At 35.1% G+C, this 15333-nt stretch overlaps 1 protein-coding gene across 2 annotated transcripts in view; it reads right to left on the bottom strand.

Annotated features, from left to right (window-relative positions):
• The window catches only part of LOC111059450 (neuroligin-4, Y-linked), a 138045-nt gene that overhangs the window by 99742 nt on the left and 22970 nt on the right, over nucleotides 1-15333 (bottom strand). Inside the window, exons 2-3 of one of the 2 annotated variants that reach the window (XM_039423218.1) lie at nucleotides 4540-4786; nucleotides 133-599 (exon numbers count right to left, since the gene is read on the bottom strand). In XM_039423218.1, the coding sequence (XP_039279152.1) occupies nucleotides 133-246 (114 nt within the window). In that variant the 5' untranslated portion in view covers nucleotides 247-599; nucleotides 4540-4786. The remainder of the gene's footprint in view (nucleotides 1-132; nucleotides 600-4539; nucleotides 4787-15333) is intronic. The other variant, XM_039423219.1, reaches the window with a different exon arrangement.

Below are 15333 nucleotides of genomic sequence, written 5' to 3'. Positions count from 1 at the left end.
TACAATCCATTCATTTATGGGTAAAAAATGTCTTCTCCCGGGAAAACTCATTGTATTCAAAGCAGCGATCATTTAGGAAAAAGCGAATCAAACACATGCCATTTTATGCTAGAGTTATTTGTATGAACTCACCCCTCTGATAGCACCGGACTCTGTTTCGACAATCCGTGAGCTGTAACGCGGTCCAGCGAGGGCAGGCGACGTGCTCAGCATGAACATGAAGAGGCCGAGCAGGCATATCCACATTGTCAGCAGACCACGCCACACGTTCCAGCATGACTGCCACACGTCGCCACCATCACACGTGTGACGTCACATCACACACGCACTCACGCACTCACCACACCGAGCGACCACACAGCACTCACGCCACAAACCGCGCGCTACTCTCTATTATTATTATGTAGCCAATTATTCCGCGCCACGTCCCGATATTAGATAGAGCAGCACCTACACAAAACTCTTTTTTGTTCACCACCTATCTATGGAAGCATTGGTCGTTGCTCACCGAAATGCACTATCCGTGTTCCACCACGTTTATAATTAGCGGTGCATGATATTCATTGTTGGCGAATATTTGGATCACTGGTGAATGCTACCTAAGGAATAATAATGTGAATTCAATTATTATTCGTGAATAATATTCGTAGTGGGAATGTTTTGTAATTGCAGCTGGTCAAGACAACTAAGCGACCAGAATCTAATTGGCTGTGTGTAATATCTAAATGTAATGTCATGGACTAATACTTGGTGTCTTTCGCCTTAGTGATGTTCACCGAGTATTAGGATTATTGAATTATGCTAAAGAATGTTGTGAATCAAATTATTTGTGGATAATATTCATGGTAAAAAAGTATTGACATTTTTGGTCGATGCGATCAAAAGACTAAAACATGCAACTAGCTGTGTATAATATTATTTCTTGATCTTTTTGTGCGTCTGTAATGTTTGTGCTAGGTGGACAACGATCCAATTATACAAATAAGCTTTGTATAACACTCATAATTAATTATTCAAATTACTGGTCAAGACTGTTTGAAGGGCCGATTAATTTACCTCACTTGACCTTCATGTATTTGCAGTGAGAAATAATATTCATGCAATTAGGAGTGGATGATATTTGTTGTTCAAATGCACTTAGTGATGTTGAACGAGGATAAACAAAGCACTTTCTAGATATAATTAATTAGCTTTGCATAATTCATTGTTTGTTGAGTGAACTTGAATTTATTGTTGTAACCTGGTAGAGAACTATCCAAATACTGGTAGATGTTAATAGTATTCATAGTGAGAATGTATTCTAACGACTAACAATATCAATTAGCAGTGGAATAAAATCAATCTTGGACTGCATCCTATAAAGTAGTCGAAGCTTGGTGTAGAGCGTTAGTACAATGATATGTAATTACTAAAACCGAATTAAAACAGAGATTGAGGGCTCGTTTTCTGGACTGTTAGTGCTCTGCATAATCCAAATTAACTAAATGGTCTACTACTTGTGTATTCATAGTATTCGGTATCCATTCTATCAGCTGGACAAAGCCAAACAATTGCAGTTCCATATCAATAATTAGAATTGTATTCGATTAGCTTTGAAAATGTCATACTAAAACCATGGAAATTCAAATATTAAATATTATGTATTAGGACGGTTTGGTTATGCTATAGCTTTAAAAAACCTAGATATAATAATTATATACATGAGATCCAAGCTTAACATTCTATGTATAGTATTCTATAATTTGGTTAAAGGCTATACATTTGGTGATAGGATTACATTTCAATACCTCAACTAAAAGCAAATAACAGTGGAATGTTTTAGTTATCAGTGATGAATTTGAATGACTTCTCTTTTCCATTTGAAGAAGGGACAATATAATAGAAATTCAAATTCCATCCCACTCACTGGTCTACGCTATTTGTACAGAATGAGAGAGAGAGAATGTCATTAACTGAGCTATTCATTTGAAAAGAATTTCAATCGATAAAATGCATTTGATGAGAAGCCGTCTATCATTTTAAATGATAAAGTAATTTTTAGAGTAAATTTCTATTATCTACGTGATGTATTATTCAGATGCAATAAGAGGTATTTATTGGAAACACAATTAACCATTGTGACATCATGGAAATTACAGGTATTTGCAGCAACAAATAATTGATATGGCCTGCCTTCATTTGCATTTGTCGAATTGGTTTTCATGTCATTAGGGAACTAGAGAATGCTTTCAATTGTTTTGAAATGGTTTAGTCTTGAATAAATAGTCTATAACTGTTAGAGCATGAAGCCTGAATACCAGTTACCAGTTCTATATTCTTTGTTCAATTCAAGTAATAAATGTTCTCCATTCTCATAGATCGTTAATTAAAATACTTAATCAATTCCGAGGTTTGATGCAGCTCATCAAACCAAATTGAATTTTTTGGATTTAAATTTGAATGGTTGAGTAAGGTAACTATAATTAGTACCGAACAAATTTGAATGGATTTCTTCTATTTTACTCTTTTTTCTTGCATGGAAACTTTCCCATTGACATCCTAGAATTATCAAACTAGACCTCGTTATGCTATCCACAGTATGTCCAAATATGGATTTGTTATGTGTATTAGAATATTAGAATACATATTTCCAACAGAGCACTTTTAGTTATATGGAATATTTTGGTATGAGATTGAAGATATTTGTAGATGAAAGAAAATACAAAATAATATAATCTTCCACCGATATTGAGGTGAGGATGGTGTTAATTTTCAATCACTGGCGTACCCCTCGATTACACACGCATAAGGTGTTCAGAGATGGTGCTGATTTGTTAGGCTTTTGTGAATTTTCCTCAATAATTGCCTTTTATAATAATTTCTCTATGATATATAGAATGAGTATATAACACTGATGAATGTTGGAAAAGAGCTGAGCTACAAAATGTATTTTCTGGTACAAATAGATTTTGGATGTTTGGAACACTCCTAGTCCAGGCAATGTATGCTCAAAAAAGGGTATAGAGGGAAATGTTTTGAATACAATTTTTGACCCCACAGTTCTGTTAAGAAACTGTATGAAAATTTCACCCCCTACTTTGAAGATGCTATAACAATGAAATGAAAACTTGGAATTGTGAAATGATACATTATTTTAAAGAAAATTCAACGCTCTACAAACCTACGATAAGAATTAGTTTTTATGATGCATTGTTGGAGAGTTAAAGAGCAAAAAATTGGATAAAAACCTGTATTTTCAACAATTACACACCTTCAAGAGCGAATATCTCAGGAGCTGTTGGGAATATCACAAAATTCCATCGAACAAAAAGTGTAGAGAATTCATCAAGCTTCATTTTTGAGTAGTTAGTTATGTCGGTTGAAAGCATTGTTCTCAATATATGAGCGTGGAAGTAAAACGCTGAAAAATGCAACTTTTAAACCACCCTCATCCCCTTAGCACATGAATTAGGAATGGGGACATTTGATATGTTTTCCTCCTAACTATACTCAACATAGCTACAAAGTCAAAAATTTTGTTTTGAACATTCCCTCCAAATTCCTTTGTCAATTGGTCTATTGTTGCAAAAATGGAGATTTCACACTCAACACTAAAGCTGCTGCAAAAGGTGTAGGGAAATTCGTGAAATTATACATCAAATTGAAGAAAATCTAATGCTCTATAAGCTCATAATAAACATGGATTTTTCCCATCGATTTTCAAAAAGTTATAAAAGCAAAAATAGAAAAAAAATTGGTGGCAAACTTGTCTTTTTCAAAAATGTCACACTTTCAAGAGCGGATATCTCAAAAAATAGAGGAGATATAAAGAACGTTGTAGGATGAATATTGTGGGAAATTATGTAAGCTTTAATTTGTTCTATGACATTCAAGTCCTTAGGACTAGTTTTTGAGTTTTATGCGAGAAACCAAAAAATGGACCTTTAAACCACCCCCACCAACTTATCACAGGGGTTAGGGGTGGGGACTTTTGATATGTTTAACTCCTTACTACCCTTAACAGAACTGTGGGAACGAAAATTGTCTTCCAAACATTGCCCTCTATACCCTTTCCTTGACTGGACTATCCACGCGAGTCTTTACAACTCAAAAGGCCTCGCGGGTACCACTTACACTCCAGGGTCAAGTATCAACCAACTCTAAGCAGTTCCATAACTTGGGGATTCAGAAATACTAGTATCGTTCGAATTAATTTTAATGGACTAGGATTGTTCTCATTCCCAATCGTATTACTAATCAACTAGAATCTCACTGCAGAACAACAAACAAGTAGATTTTGATGTTGATACGTCATAAGCAATTTATTAAATCGTTTAGAAAAATGATCAAAATCTGAGGAATTATCGTATAGTAAGAGAAATTGCTCATGGACTAGAGTTGCACTACTAATCTTGTTCTATACAAAAAACACCAACTGTGGATAATGATTTACCGATATTCATTGACTGGATTTTACGGTATGATTGAACCAAACAATCACATTCTTATGATAGTGAACTTCAGTGTGAATCAATAATATTTGAGCTCTTAAATACTCACAAGTAAACTTCGAAACAACACATAAAATGATAGCAACCACACTATTGATTTGCTATAACTTGAAAAAATTATTTTGATAATTCGGCGAGAGATTTGAAGGAGACTGGTATTTTAAAAATTGTATTTTTCCACTCTTGGGAGAGTTGTATAGTAAGTAGTGGTAGTTGTAGATACGTAGCAAACGATGACCCACATAAATAATTTCACTATGAGAATCACCTCACACGTCAGGACGATTTGGCACCATCTGGAAAAAAGAAAGTTGAGATTAGTATGTGGTATGGAATATGACCAGTGATATATCTAATTTTATTTTACTAACATTCATCAGTGGGTCTCCAAAATAATCAGTTTCCTTTCTTTCTCTGATATGATCATCTGGTACAGTTGTCCAAGGGCCATATATATATAATATATATATATATATATATATAATATATATATATATATATATATATAATTGAACACAAAACTTTATTTCTAATAATAATTTTAACATGTTTAGAATTTTAACATGAGTATAATTTGTGGATTTAAGTGAAATTTTTGATATTTTTTGTGTTTGTGAGGGAATATTTTGGTTAGGATTTGTATTTTGGAATTAATTAATCTGATAAATCCAAAATTATTTAATACATACATTTTTTGGACTCAATATAGTGTGTGAATTAAGTTATTATTTACATAACCTCTAGACCGTGTATTCCAAATTAAGGTTTAAAGTAGTTTTGGGCGAATGCCTGTTGTTTTTACCTGCATTGTATCTATTGTCTATGAATAAATAAGAAAAATGATTTAAATATAATACTTTATTGCAAATGTATACAATATCATAATCAATATCGTAGTATTTCAATAAAAATCTCTGTAATGGAAATTCTGATCCATTAAGAATGTAATCTACATTGACTTATCGACAATGCTCTATTTCACTTATCAATAAGAATGAAGAAAACTCATTACAGGGGGAGATTAGAAGAAATCTTTTGATAATTATAATGATAAATTAATTATTAACGCATGAATGGAAATTTGGAGTTGAATATTATGGTATTTGAAAAACTTGTATGGGGAATCAAGTCTTAGAGCATTCCTAGACCTCGTGTTGTAGCTATGAATGTCCGATCCTCTAGCCCAGGAAGCTCTATGTTTAAATCCATGTAGTGCAGCCTCGAGTATAATTATATAGACAGGGAAGAGTGAGAATTCTGGCGCTTTGGAACAGGGGCCTACAAGGGGTTCTGGGAGGTTTCCCAAGCATCATCCTGACTACTCGCTTTTGTGATCTGAATACTCTGCCGAATCCAGTTGAAGAGCCCCAGAATATCAAGCCGTATGTTAGTAGAGGTTGGAAGTATCCATAATAAGCCGCGAACACTACGCTCTTGTTCATATTCAACGTTAATCTTGAGATAGCAAATGTCGCTCTGCTCAGTCGTTTCACAACTTCGTCAACATGATTGTTCCACCTCAAACAAGCATCAACCTCAATTCCTAGAAAGCCACAAGCACCTTTGTGTTTGATTTCTTTCGAATCCATCTTGAAATCCAGTAAATTAGGGAATGCAGGGCGGTTGGGATCATTAATTATTGAAAAATTGACAAAACAGGTCTTCTCCACGTTGACTTTGAGTCTGTTTGCCCTGCACCAATTCTTGATGCTTTCTATGACGAGCTCTCCCTGCCTTAGAAGTTGCTGCAGATTATTTCCGACAACAAGAAAGTTCGCATCATCTGCAAATAGAACACTACTGGCAACAGGTACTGTTACTGGGTAAATCATTTATAAACAATGAAAATAATACAGGACCGAGAACTGTCCCCTGTGGTACTCCTCTCTTTATCTGGCAAGCTTTCGATCTGTATTTATGATTCACTATTTTCTGTTTTGTGTCTTCAATTTCTACAATCTGCAATCTATCCGTTGTGAATGATTTCAGCCATTTTAGTGCTTAACCTCTAAAACCATAATGTCGCAACTTCTCTATCAAAATATCGTGATCAATACTATCAAATGCTCGTTGGAAATCGATAAAGAAACCCAAAGTCTTTTTTTCAGTATCCAGTGACTTGTATATTCGGCAAAAGAAGTTATTAATGGCATCGATAGTCGACTTTCCGTGTCGAAACCCGAACTGACTTGAAGAGAGAATTCCATTTACTTCAAGGTGCTCTGCAACGGTTGTTATAGCCAATTTCTCATACAACTTAGCAAATGAGCTCGTGACTGATATTGGTCGAAAGTTGCTTAATATTATGGTATTTGAAAAACTTGTATGGGTAATCAAGCTTCTCGATAATAATAATAATAGTAAATTAATAAATCATCAAAGCATGAATAGAAATTTGGAGTTGAATATAATATTTGATAAACTTAGATGAGAAATCAAGCCAGCCAACAGAAATACAGGCAATAATGTATTATAGGACCAACGGCCCTTGGACAACTGTACCAGATGATCATATCAGAGAAAGAAAGGAAATTGATTATTTTGGAGACCCACTGATGAATGAATGTTAGTAAAATTAAATCGAACTTCAACTCAACTAGAAAATATGGATAGGAAATTTGTATTTAGGTTATAGGCTTTTTTTTGAATGAAGAATATATTTTTTTATAGGATATGGGTGAAATTTGAAACATTTTTATTCCATATTCATAATAAAAATCAGACACTGTAGCATACATCAAAGAATGATAAAATATGTTGGCGCTCAGAAAATTATTGCCACCAACCCCCATAATGTTAGCCTGGATATAGTGAGCACTTGACCACCATAATATCGTTTTCAACATAATTATCCAATACCAAGAATACCTTTTGGAGGTAATAAATGAACATTTTCGATCGAAAGGTCACAGTCTCCAGGTCAAAACACCGGCTCAGGAATAATTAATTCTCTAAATTGGATCACAAGTCCACACCACAGCTCCACTGCAGCCTGTCGCTGGCCTAATGCATGCTCATCTCGATTATGGCATAAATAATGAGATCTGATATCAGAGAAGAGTGTGACAGCTTTGGCAAACTAATTAGAATAAATTATCCCGCCACCAAATACGGTTATATCCCAAGTTTAAAGTTCAATTCGAACCTTCAATACGGCAATTTATTAGGGTGTGTGCATGGGGAAAGAGTTATCCAACTAGGGCTGATAGGCAACCGTTGCTGGTTTTACATAAATGAAAATCGATTAAAATAGGAACAACATGGTGTTGTGTTGTGAGTTGCCGACGAACAACGATGTGTTGTTCTACAACTTCATGTAATGATCATGTATTGGATGCATTGAAAGTGCCTCATCTGACCTGAAAGTGAATAGCAAATAATATTTGGTCCATTCAACCTGAATGGAGGTAAACATATTCTGTGACATCTGACAGATATTGACGTTTCTATGCTCAGCTATTGTTTTGTTCGAGTTGGATTCGCACTTATGGAATCATTCCAATCAATTTCATTTCTATCAAATCCTTCATTCTTATCCAATCACCTTGTTTCATTCATTCATCCTGGAAAATGTTCAATAAAGAAAAGTCTATAGAGATCAATAATTATTTCAGAGTAGTAATATATTTTGAATGATTCATACTATTGAAACTATTCCACTTTTTGTTCTAAAACAACTCTCAGTCCGCATTAGAAGATTCGCAAATATTTCTAGAAATTCTTAATTTGAAGTGGTACTGATCGAATTCCATTCAAGCAAATGGTTGAAATAAATTCAACATAATTAAAAACAATTGAACAATTATCAAATTATGTATCTGAATGATAAGTGAACTTTGAATAAAATAGAGAAGAAGAACACTTTAAATGTATAATATTATCATTCATAGATGATTCGATTGATCGTATTGATTTCATTATGAGAGGTTTCTATCGTCAGATACCCATGATCACGTACCTTATGTTAATATGAAATCCATCATCTTCGTGTATGGAATGTTCAAACAAAAGACTTGAATGATAAATTTATGTCATGATCTAACATTATTCACTCTTCAATACTATTTATCTGTCCTCCAGAGGTTCACAAATATGTTTGGCTTATCCAATAAATAATCATTTATTATAATCTGGATATGCATTACATCAACCTATATTAATTCTATTGTCCAATAACAATTCATGTGCAGGAAACAATTTCCGAATAATTTGTTTAACTAATGAATCAGTTGCGAAAATGAGTAATTGTTTGAAGCCATTGGGAAATGAAAATTTTGTACCGGACAAACACAAGCTTCAGTTTTCGATGCAATAATTTGCAATCAGCTCATTTACATAATCGATCTGCGGAAGTGAGTTCCACTGATTAATCAAGCTGTCAATTATTTCATGGCTGTCACGTGAGTTTTACGTCATTATTCTGTTTTCCTCTCTGGAATCGAAAATATCTCTAGCAAACATTCTATAAATACATTTCACTTGATACAGACAGAATCACATTTTATGAGAAGGTTCTCAGTAGGCCTTCTTCTCAAAATGAAGGAAAAAGATTAAAAATTATATTTTCTCTCTCTGAGTGAAATTGGAGCAGAAACAGAACGAATTTTTCCGCCACAGACAACACCATTTCCGTGATTAATGAATTACTGTAATGGAAGCAAATGGAGTGATCGATTCAAGTAGATGTTTTCCTTTTTTACCAGTCAAACATTATTTTTTAACCAAAATATACGTTTATCATTATTCTTTTAATTAAAGAAATATATTATGAATATATATTTACAAAATATCATTATAATTTCCATCTGTAAACGTTTATCACATCCTGTACGCTAGTTATTGTTGTAGCGTTGGAATTGAAATTGAACCAATTTTTCATAATAGTATGATGAGCTGGCAAATGATTTTTAGAGGGGAAATGTTAATTGAAAATCCTCATAGTCACTGTCAGAAACCGTCAAAATGTTATTAAAGTGGTCATTTTGAATCTGAGAGTTTCCAATCATTAGCATGAATGTTTTCTTCCACTTATTCAATATGAAATCCGTCCATTATAATATGAAAGTAGAGTCGTATAAATTGCTAGAATAGGAACATCAATGTATGAATTGAAAGCATACAATAACTCTTTGGGTACCATTGGTTTCAAACATAGTACATTTTTGGGGTTAACAACTCTTCAATTTGTAGCTTTGTGCTAATTGAAGTGATAATAATTAATGCTATCTTGAAATCATCAGGAATAACTGAGGTATCTGATCATGAATCCACAGTAGCCTATATTCCAAGTACTGAAATTGAGCGTAATGAACTTTGTCGTGAGATATGAGGTTCGTCATAACATAAAATCACCATGATGATGCTTTGTGCTAATTGAAGTGATAAGTAATAATGCTATCTTTATAATCAGGAATAACTGATGTATCTGATCATGAACCCATAGTATATTCCAAGTACTGAAATTGAGCGCAATGAACTTTGTCGTGAGATATGAGGTTCGTCATAACATAAAATCACCATGATAAAAGCGTTTGCTTAGATATCTAACTCTCTAACTATCTCTTAGAGTGATGTGGGTACTATTAAACATACATTCTCAGGGTCAATGATTTTTCAATAATCTGAAGCTCAGTCTTTATTGGTGATAATCATTGAAGCTACCTTGAAATCATCAGTAATAGCTGAGATATTTGATCCATGTATATTTCTAGTATTGAAATAAAGCGCAATGAACTTTGTCGTGAGATATGAGGTTCGTCATAACATCACTGTGATAGAAGCGTTTGCTCAGGTATCTAAAACTATTACGACCAACAAGAATTTAACTTTTCCATCACAGATTTGATTCATTCATTGCAGTATTCAATCGGCAGATGTCACCTTTCACCTCTCGTGTGGAGACCAGAGCTTCAGGCTTTTTCTCATCAAAACAGTGGCTAGGTAATCTCGTTGAGTTGCCAGGGATTTGCACCAGCTTTGGCCGTAGAGAGGTCCCCTGCCCTACTTGCCTCGCCATGGAGTCTCTGAGGAATAGAGCGAGTAAGTCGGAAAGTTCTCTTTTTCTATTGGATGGTCATGAGCTCACTCCGCCAATCGACAGCAGCAGCAGCAGCGCTCCCAGTCCCATGTGGGCAAAGTTCGTGATTCGAGAGTTGGTCATACTCATGTTATATTCCCTTATGACACTCATTGTTTCATACACTGATTGAAACCCTATTTACAAAACATGATAAAGTACTCCAGCTGCTATTTTCCTCTCGTTTTTTCTCGTGCAGTGTTGTTCGAATGATTATACTGTTTAAATAATCCACTTGCTATTCACTAGGTGTTTTCAAGTCTGCACTGCTTTTGCATTATATGTATTACCATTGTTGAAACAACATTCATGACAAACAGACGCTTCATGAACTCAATCCATCATATAGTCTTGTTACAAATGCAAATTTATATACATTCACTAATGCTATATTAAGTGTTGAACTGATTGCTTTGAAATAGTCCTTGCAAACCAGTCATAGACGCAGGTTGAAATTGAGCTAGAGTTATTAGAATTCAAATCATGAATTGATGGTTATAATGGTATTTTATTTGGTATGATGATAATTTGCTGTGTAGTGATGTTGTCACATTGAATGAAAACTACTCTCTATATTGTCAAAACTATTGACCAATCGTAACAATATGAGGTACTAATTTTGGTTGTTACATCATGAAAAATATAGTGTGAATGAACCCTTATGGTTGGCCGTTGACTGTTTATTTATTTATTGAATAGAGTAAACAATACAGTAGTCGGGAAAAAACAGGCTATTGCCAAAAACTATTACCCAATTATCAAGGATGAACTTTGTCATTGTTCAAGGCTAGATGCCCAAGTATTAATAATATGGTCATGAGAACCGTTGAGGGAAAAATTAAGGAAAATTTAGTAATAAGCAAAACAAACTAGATCGAATGAGTGAGGATGAGATATAGAGGAATCTACAATTTGAAAACCAGTAAACATGAATTCACAAAAATTTCTACAAAAACCACAAGTAGAAAATATTGATATGAATGGAGAGTAAAAAGTAAAAAATGGAGAATAAATGGAGATTTAATACCTTGGACTTGTTCACTGACACTTCTCACTAGAGTGATTACTGTTATTAGAAAAAATAGTTCTACTCGATTCAGTAGGGTTTGTCAAAGAAACTCCAGCATTAAACATCAAGTTGTTGGGCTTACGAGTTCAAATGTCACTGAAAAAGTGGACAGGATTCCAAAGAGTGGACTGAAAAAGTGTAAAATGGGAAAATTGGATAGCTCTTGGCTTTGAATACTATGGCGCATTGGCTTGTTTGCATAAGGATCAGACATTGTTTGCATTTACAATGGTGACTACTATTCCCAGCTTTGTTAGTATTCCTGTCTGACAGCATTTCACCTACCTATTCTATCTCCAGGCGGGTGCAGCAGAAAATCATCAAGCTGGAATACTATTCCCACATCTGTATCAATAACAATCTCTTGAAATCATGAAAGGTAAAAAGTAGTGAAATGAGTATTTCACACATTCTCATCCAATAAAACAGCATTATCGTAGCGTGTTTCTCGGACTGGTAGTCTGTCATTATAATTATTTGTAATGGAAACAGGATCTACCCAAGCTACTTATCACCTTTCATGATTTTAAGAGGTTTATACTGATACAGATGGTGTGGGAAAAGTCAGATAGTATTCAAGCTTGTTTCCATATTGGGAACTACCCAATAGTAAGTTACACAATGTTCGATGACCTCACTCAAGTAAATCGAACTCTCAGATGTATAAAAACCATCAGCTGCATGAAAAACCAAGATACCTGATGTAAGGCCATTAAGATCAGAGGTTCTAGTGAGGTGGCTCAGGTTTGGTGAGAGACTCACGATAAATAGCACATGATGTATTGAACGAATGTCCAATTACTGTATATCTTCGACGGAGAGGTGAAGAGAGTGCATTTGCTCAGAGCTGTCCAGATATTTTATAAATTGTCGCTGTGTGAGAATCGATTGCCCATTTGAGGCGAGCGCTGCACTATCAGGAAATCCATTTCCCACGGGTTGTTTGGCAACCTCTTGGAGAAAGGCCGTTCGTCACCGACTTCTTATTCACCATCCTTTCCCAAATGGGAAAGCTTCTAGTTTGGACAAACCGCTGAGGAGATTGATTCTCCATTCGGCGGTGACTTTATGGCTTATACTTTGCCGAATGACTCGGGGATTTTTCATTTACAAGGGGCTCAACAAGTATCACAGGAGCAGAGACGAACTCACAATAGAGAATGTTGCACGTGACTTTCGTTCGGTCGGCCACTTTTCTCCAGGCTCAAAATTCTGTGTCCAAGCTTTCGAGTTAAGTCTTCAATCACTTCATTTATTCAGGAGCTTTCAATTCGAAAGGATTGTATTCATATTCCTTTTCTTGAAATTCTCTCTCGATCACGAATAGATTAACTCAAAAATAAATTTGAGAATATTTTAATGGTATTTGTAATCGCTCACCTAGTCTTGTAAGATGATATTCTTTGAAAGTGGAGTGAATACAATCTTCCTTGAAGTGATAGTCGAGTCATCACCACGTCCAAACCAAAACCTACTACTACACTAAATACTTCTACATCTGCTTCTGATATCCAGCTGTACCTGTACATCACTAAATTGTAAAGCCCCGCACATACACATCGATTTTTGTTCGTACGGTATTATTTGCCGTCTTATAAATTCTATCAGATTGAACAGATGATGTTTGTCAAGTTTCGTTTAATTTGATAGAATTAATAAGAACGGAAAAAACTCGTACGAACAAAAATTTATGTGTGTGCGGGGCTTAAATCTCAAACTGTCTTTGGCTTCCCCTTTTATTCATTACTTCCAATTTCCATCATTATGATTATCACAGCTGAGCATGAATACAATCGTAGCTGAGCATGGATACAATAACAATAGAAGGAAAAATCCACAGAGATCTTTTTTATAATGTAGAAAGTAAGAAAATGTTGGTTCATTGACGTGTATTTTTTCATTGATTTTACGTTACTCCAGTCTCTCACACTTTTCAAAAGAAGTGTTCAAACATTTGATAACCTTCAGTTTCAACATTCAAGTGACAATCTTCATGAATAGAATATTAGATTAGTCCGCAGTTGGTTCAAAGCTACTTTCAAATAAAGTTCAAGCGATGTGTCATGAAAATGTGATCTTAGTTTGCGAGTCGATTTAATAAAAACGCGTATCAATCTTGCTCGCTTACTTGGCTGTGTGAGTCGGATGAAGCCAAAATCAATAGGACATAACGTCATTATCGCCGAGGATAACCTGATCCGGGCTGTAGGGATATTCTAAAGGAATATTATTTATTGCCAGCCCGAGGAAGAAATTAATCATACGCTTCTGCGAATAACGGCCCATGCAAAGTTTCACACCCTTTGAGGAAGAATTAAAAGTTGGGTTTCAAGAGTTTTGGTACGGGAGGAGGGGTGGAGAGGGTGCTGGAAAAGTGAACGAGGCAGCCGAAAATTCATTGTTAGTTGGTGAGGGGTAGGAGGGGTGAAGAGGCGTTATGAATAGACCGAGAAGAATGTGAAGACTCGCAACCGGAACAAGCCTCGCCATAAAGAAGAAATAAAAGGAATTTTATATCGCGCGCCGAATACGGCTCCAGCTTAGAAGACGACCGGCCGTATCTCAATTTTATTTTCGGCTCAACGTAGAATATCCATTCACGCCAAAAGTTTGTATATCGACTTTAATTTCGTATGAATGGAGATTGTCAGCAATGCAATGCAAAATGGCGTTAAATAAGGCTCATTCATATGGAAGACGAAGTTTCCTGTCTGTAACTGTTACACTGATACTGTTCAGTTCGGAGTGAGTCTTCTGCCGACTTGAACAAGAACTAATTTCTTGACACAAAGGAGACATCTGCTGGCTGTTCCGTAGGCAAACAGAACAGGGAGCAGAACAAGGAACTGGGAACAGGAGAGACGCAATTCCACTGTCGCCGGATTCACGTTTCGCGTTCCAAACTTAGCCGATCCAATTGTTCCTGATCTCGACTGATGTTCTACCACCTCCTCGCTTCTCGCATTACTCACAGTCATTAAATATTCATACAACGCCTCAAATCGATAATTTATTTTATTCGATGTCTCCCTTGTCGAGTTTTCTTATCGACTGAGCACATTCTATTAAAAAGTGAAGTTCTGTCAGCATTGGTGATACAGAAGAATTGATTATTCATTGTTAGGATACGGAAAATAGGATTTTTTAACTAAGCATTTATTCAACTAAGGAAATCTATTCTAAAATTAATAAGCTGTGAAAATCTAATGAACGAGAAGCTTTCAAGCGTATCTTATCAATATTGCAATGTTGGTGAACAGCTTTATCGAAGACCTTTTTGCTCAATTTGACTCAAGAAGTAGCTCATCATTTTGTTGAAAACCAATTCTACAGCCTTTTCATTGTAATCCATCAATAATAATACATATAAGATCATATGTAATGTAACTGTATTCGAAGTGTAACTCCTTGTTGCAGCTAGATATCACTATTTCATTACAGCTCCAAATGAATGCTGATAGAATCATGTATGATGTGAGAAGAGAGTCACTGGATATAGATAAGTGCTCAGTCCTGATGATTACAAAATTAATATATGAATATGGAAAATATAACTCCTAGGAGCTATCTTAACTCCAAGACTTCCTCTTCAATTGATCGTTCAAAACATAATTTTAGTTGATCTGTTGCATAGTATCGAACAAATCATATTCCTGTGATGTCTCAAGTTACAATAGCTCTTCATTCAACCAAATATA

Source organism: Nilaparvata lugens, chromosome 3, assembly GCF_014356525.2.
Source record: "Nilaparvata lugens isolate BPH chromosome 3, ASM1435652v1, whole genome shotgun sequence".
Classification (NCBI taxonomy): domain Eukaryota; kingdom Metazoa; phylum Arthropoda; class Insecta; order Hemiptera; family Delphacidae; genus Nilaparvata; species Nilaparvata lugens.
Note: the sequence above shows the minus strand (reverse complement) of the source record. Positions and strands in the feature narration are given on the sequence as shown.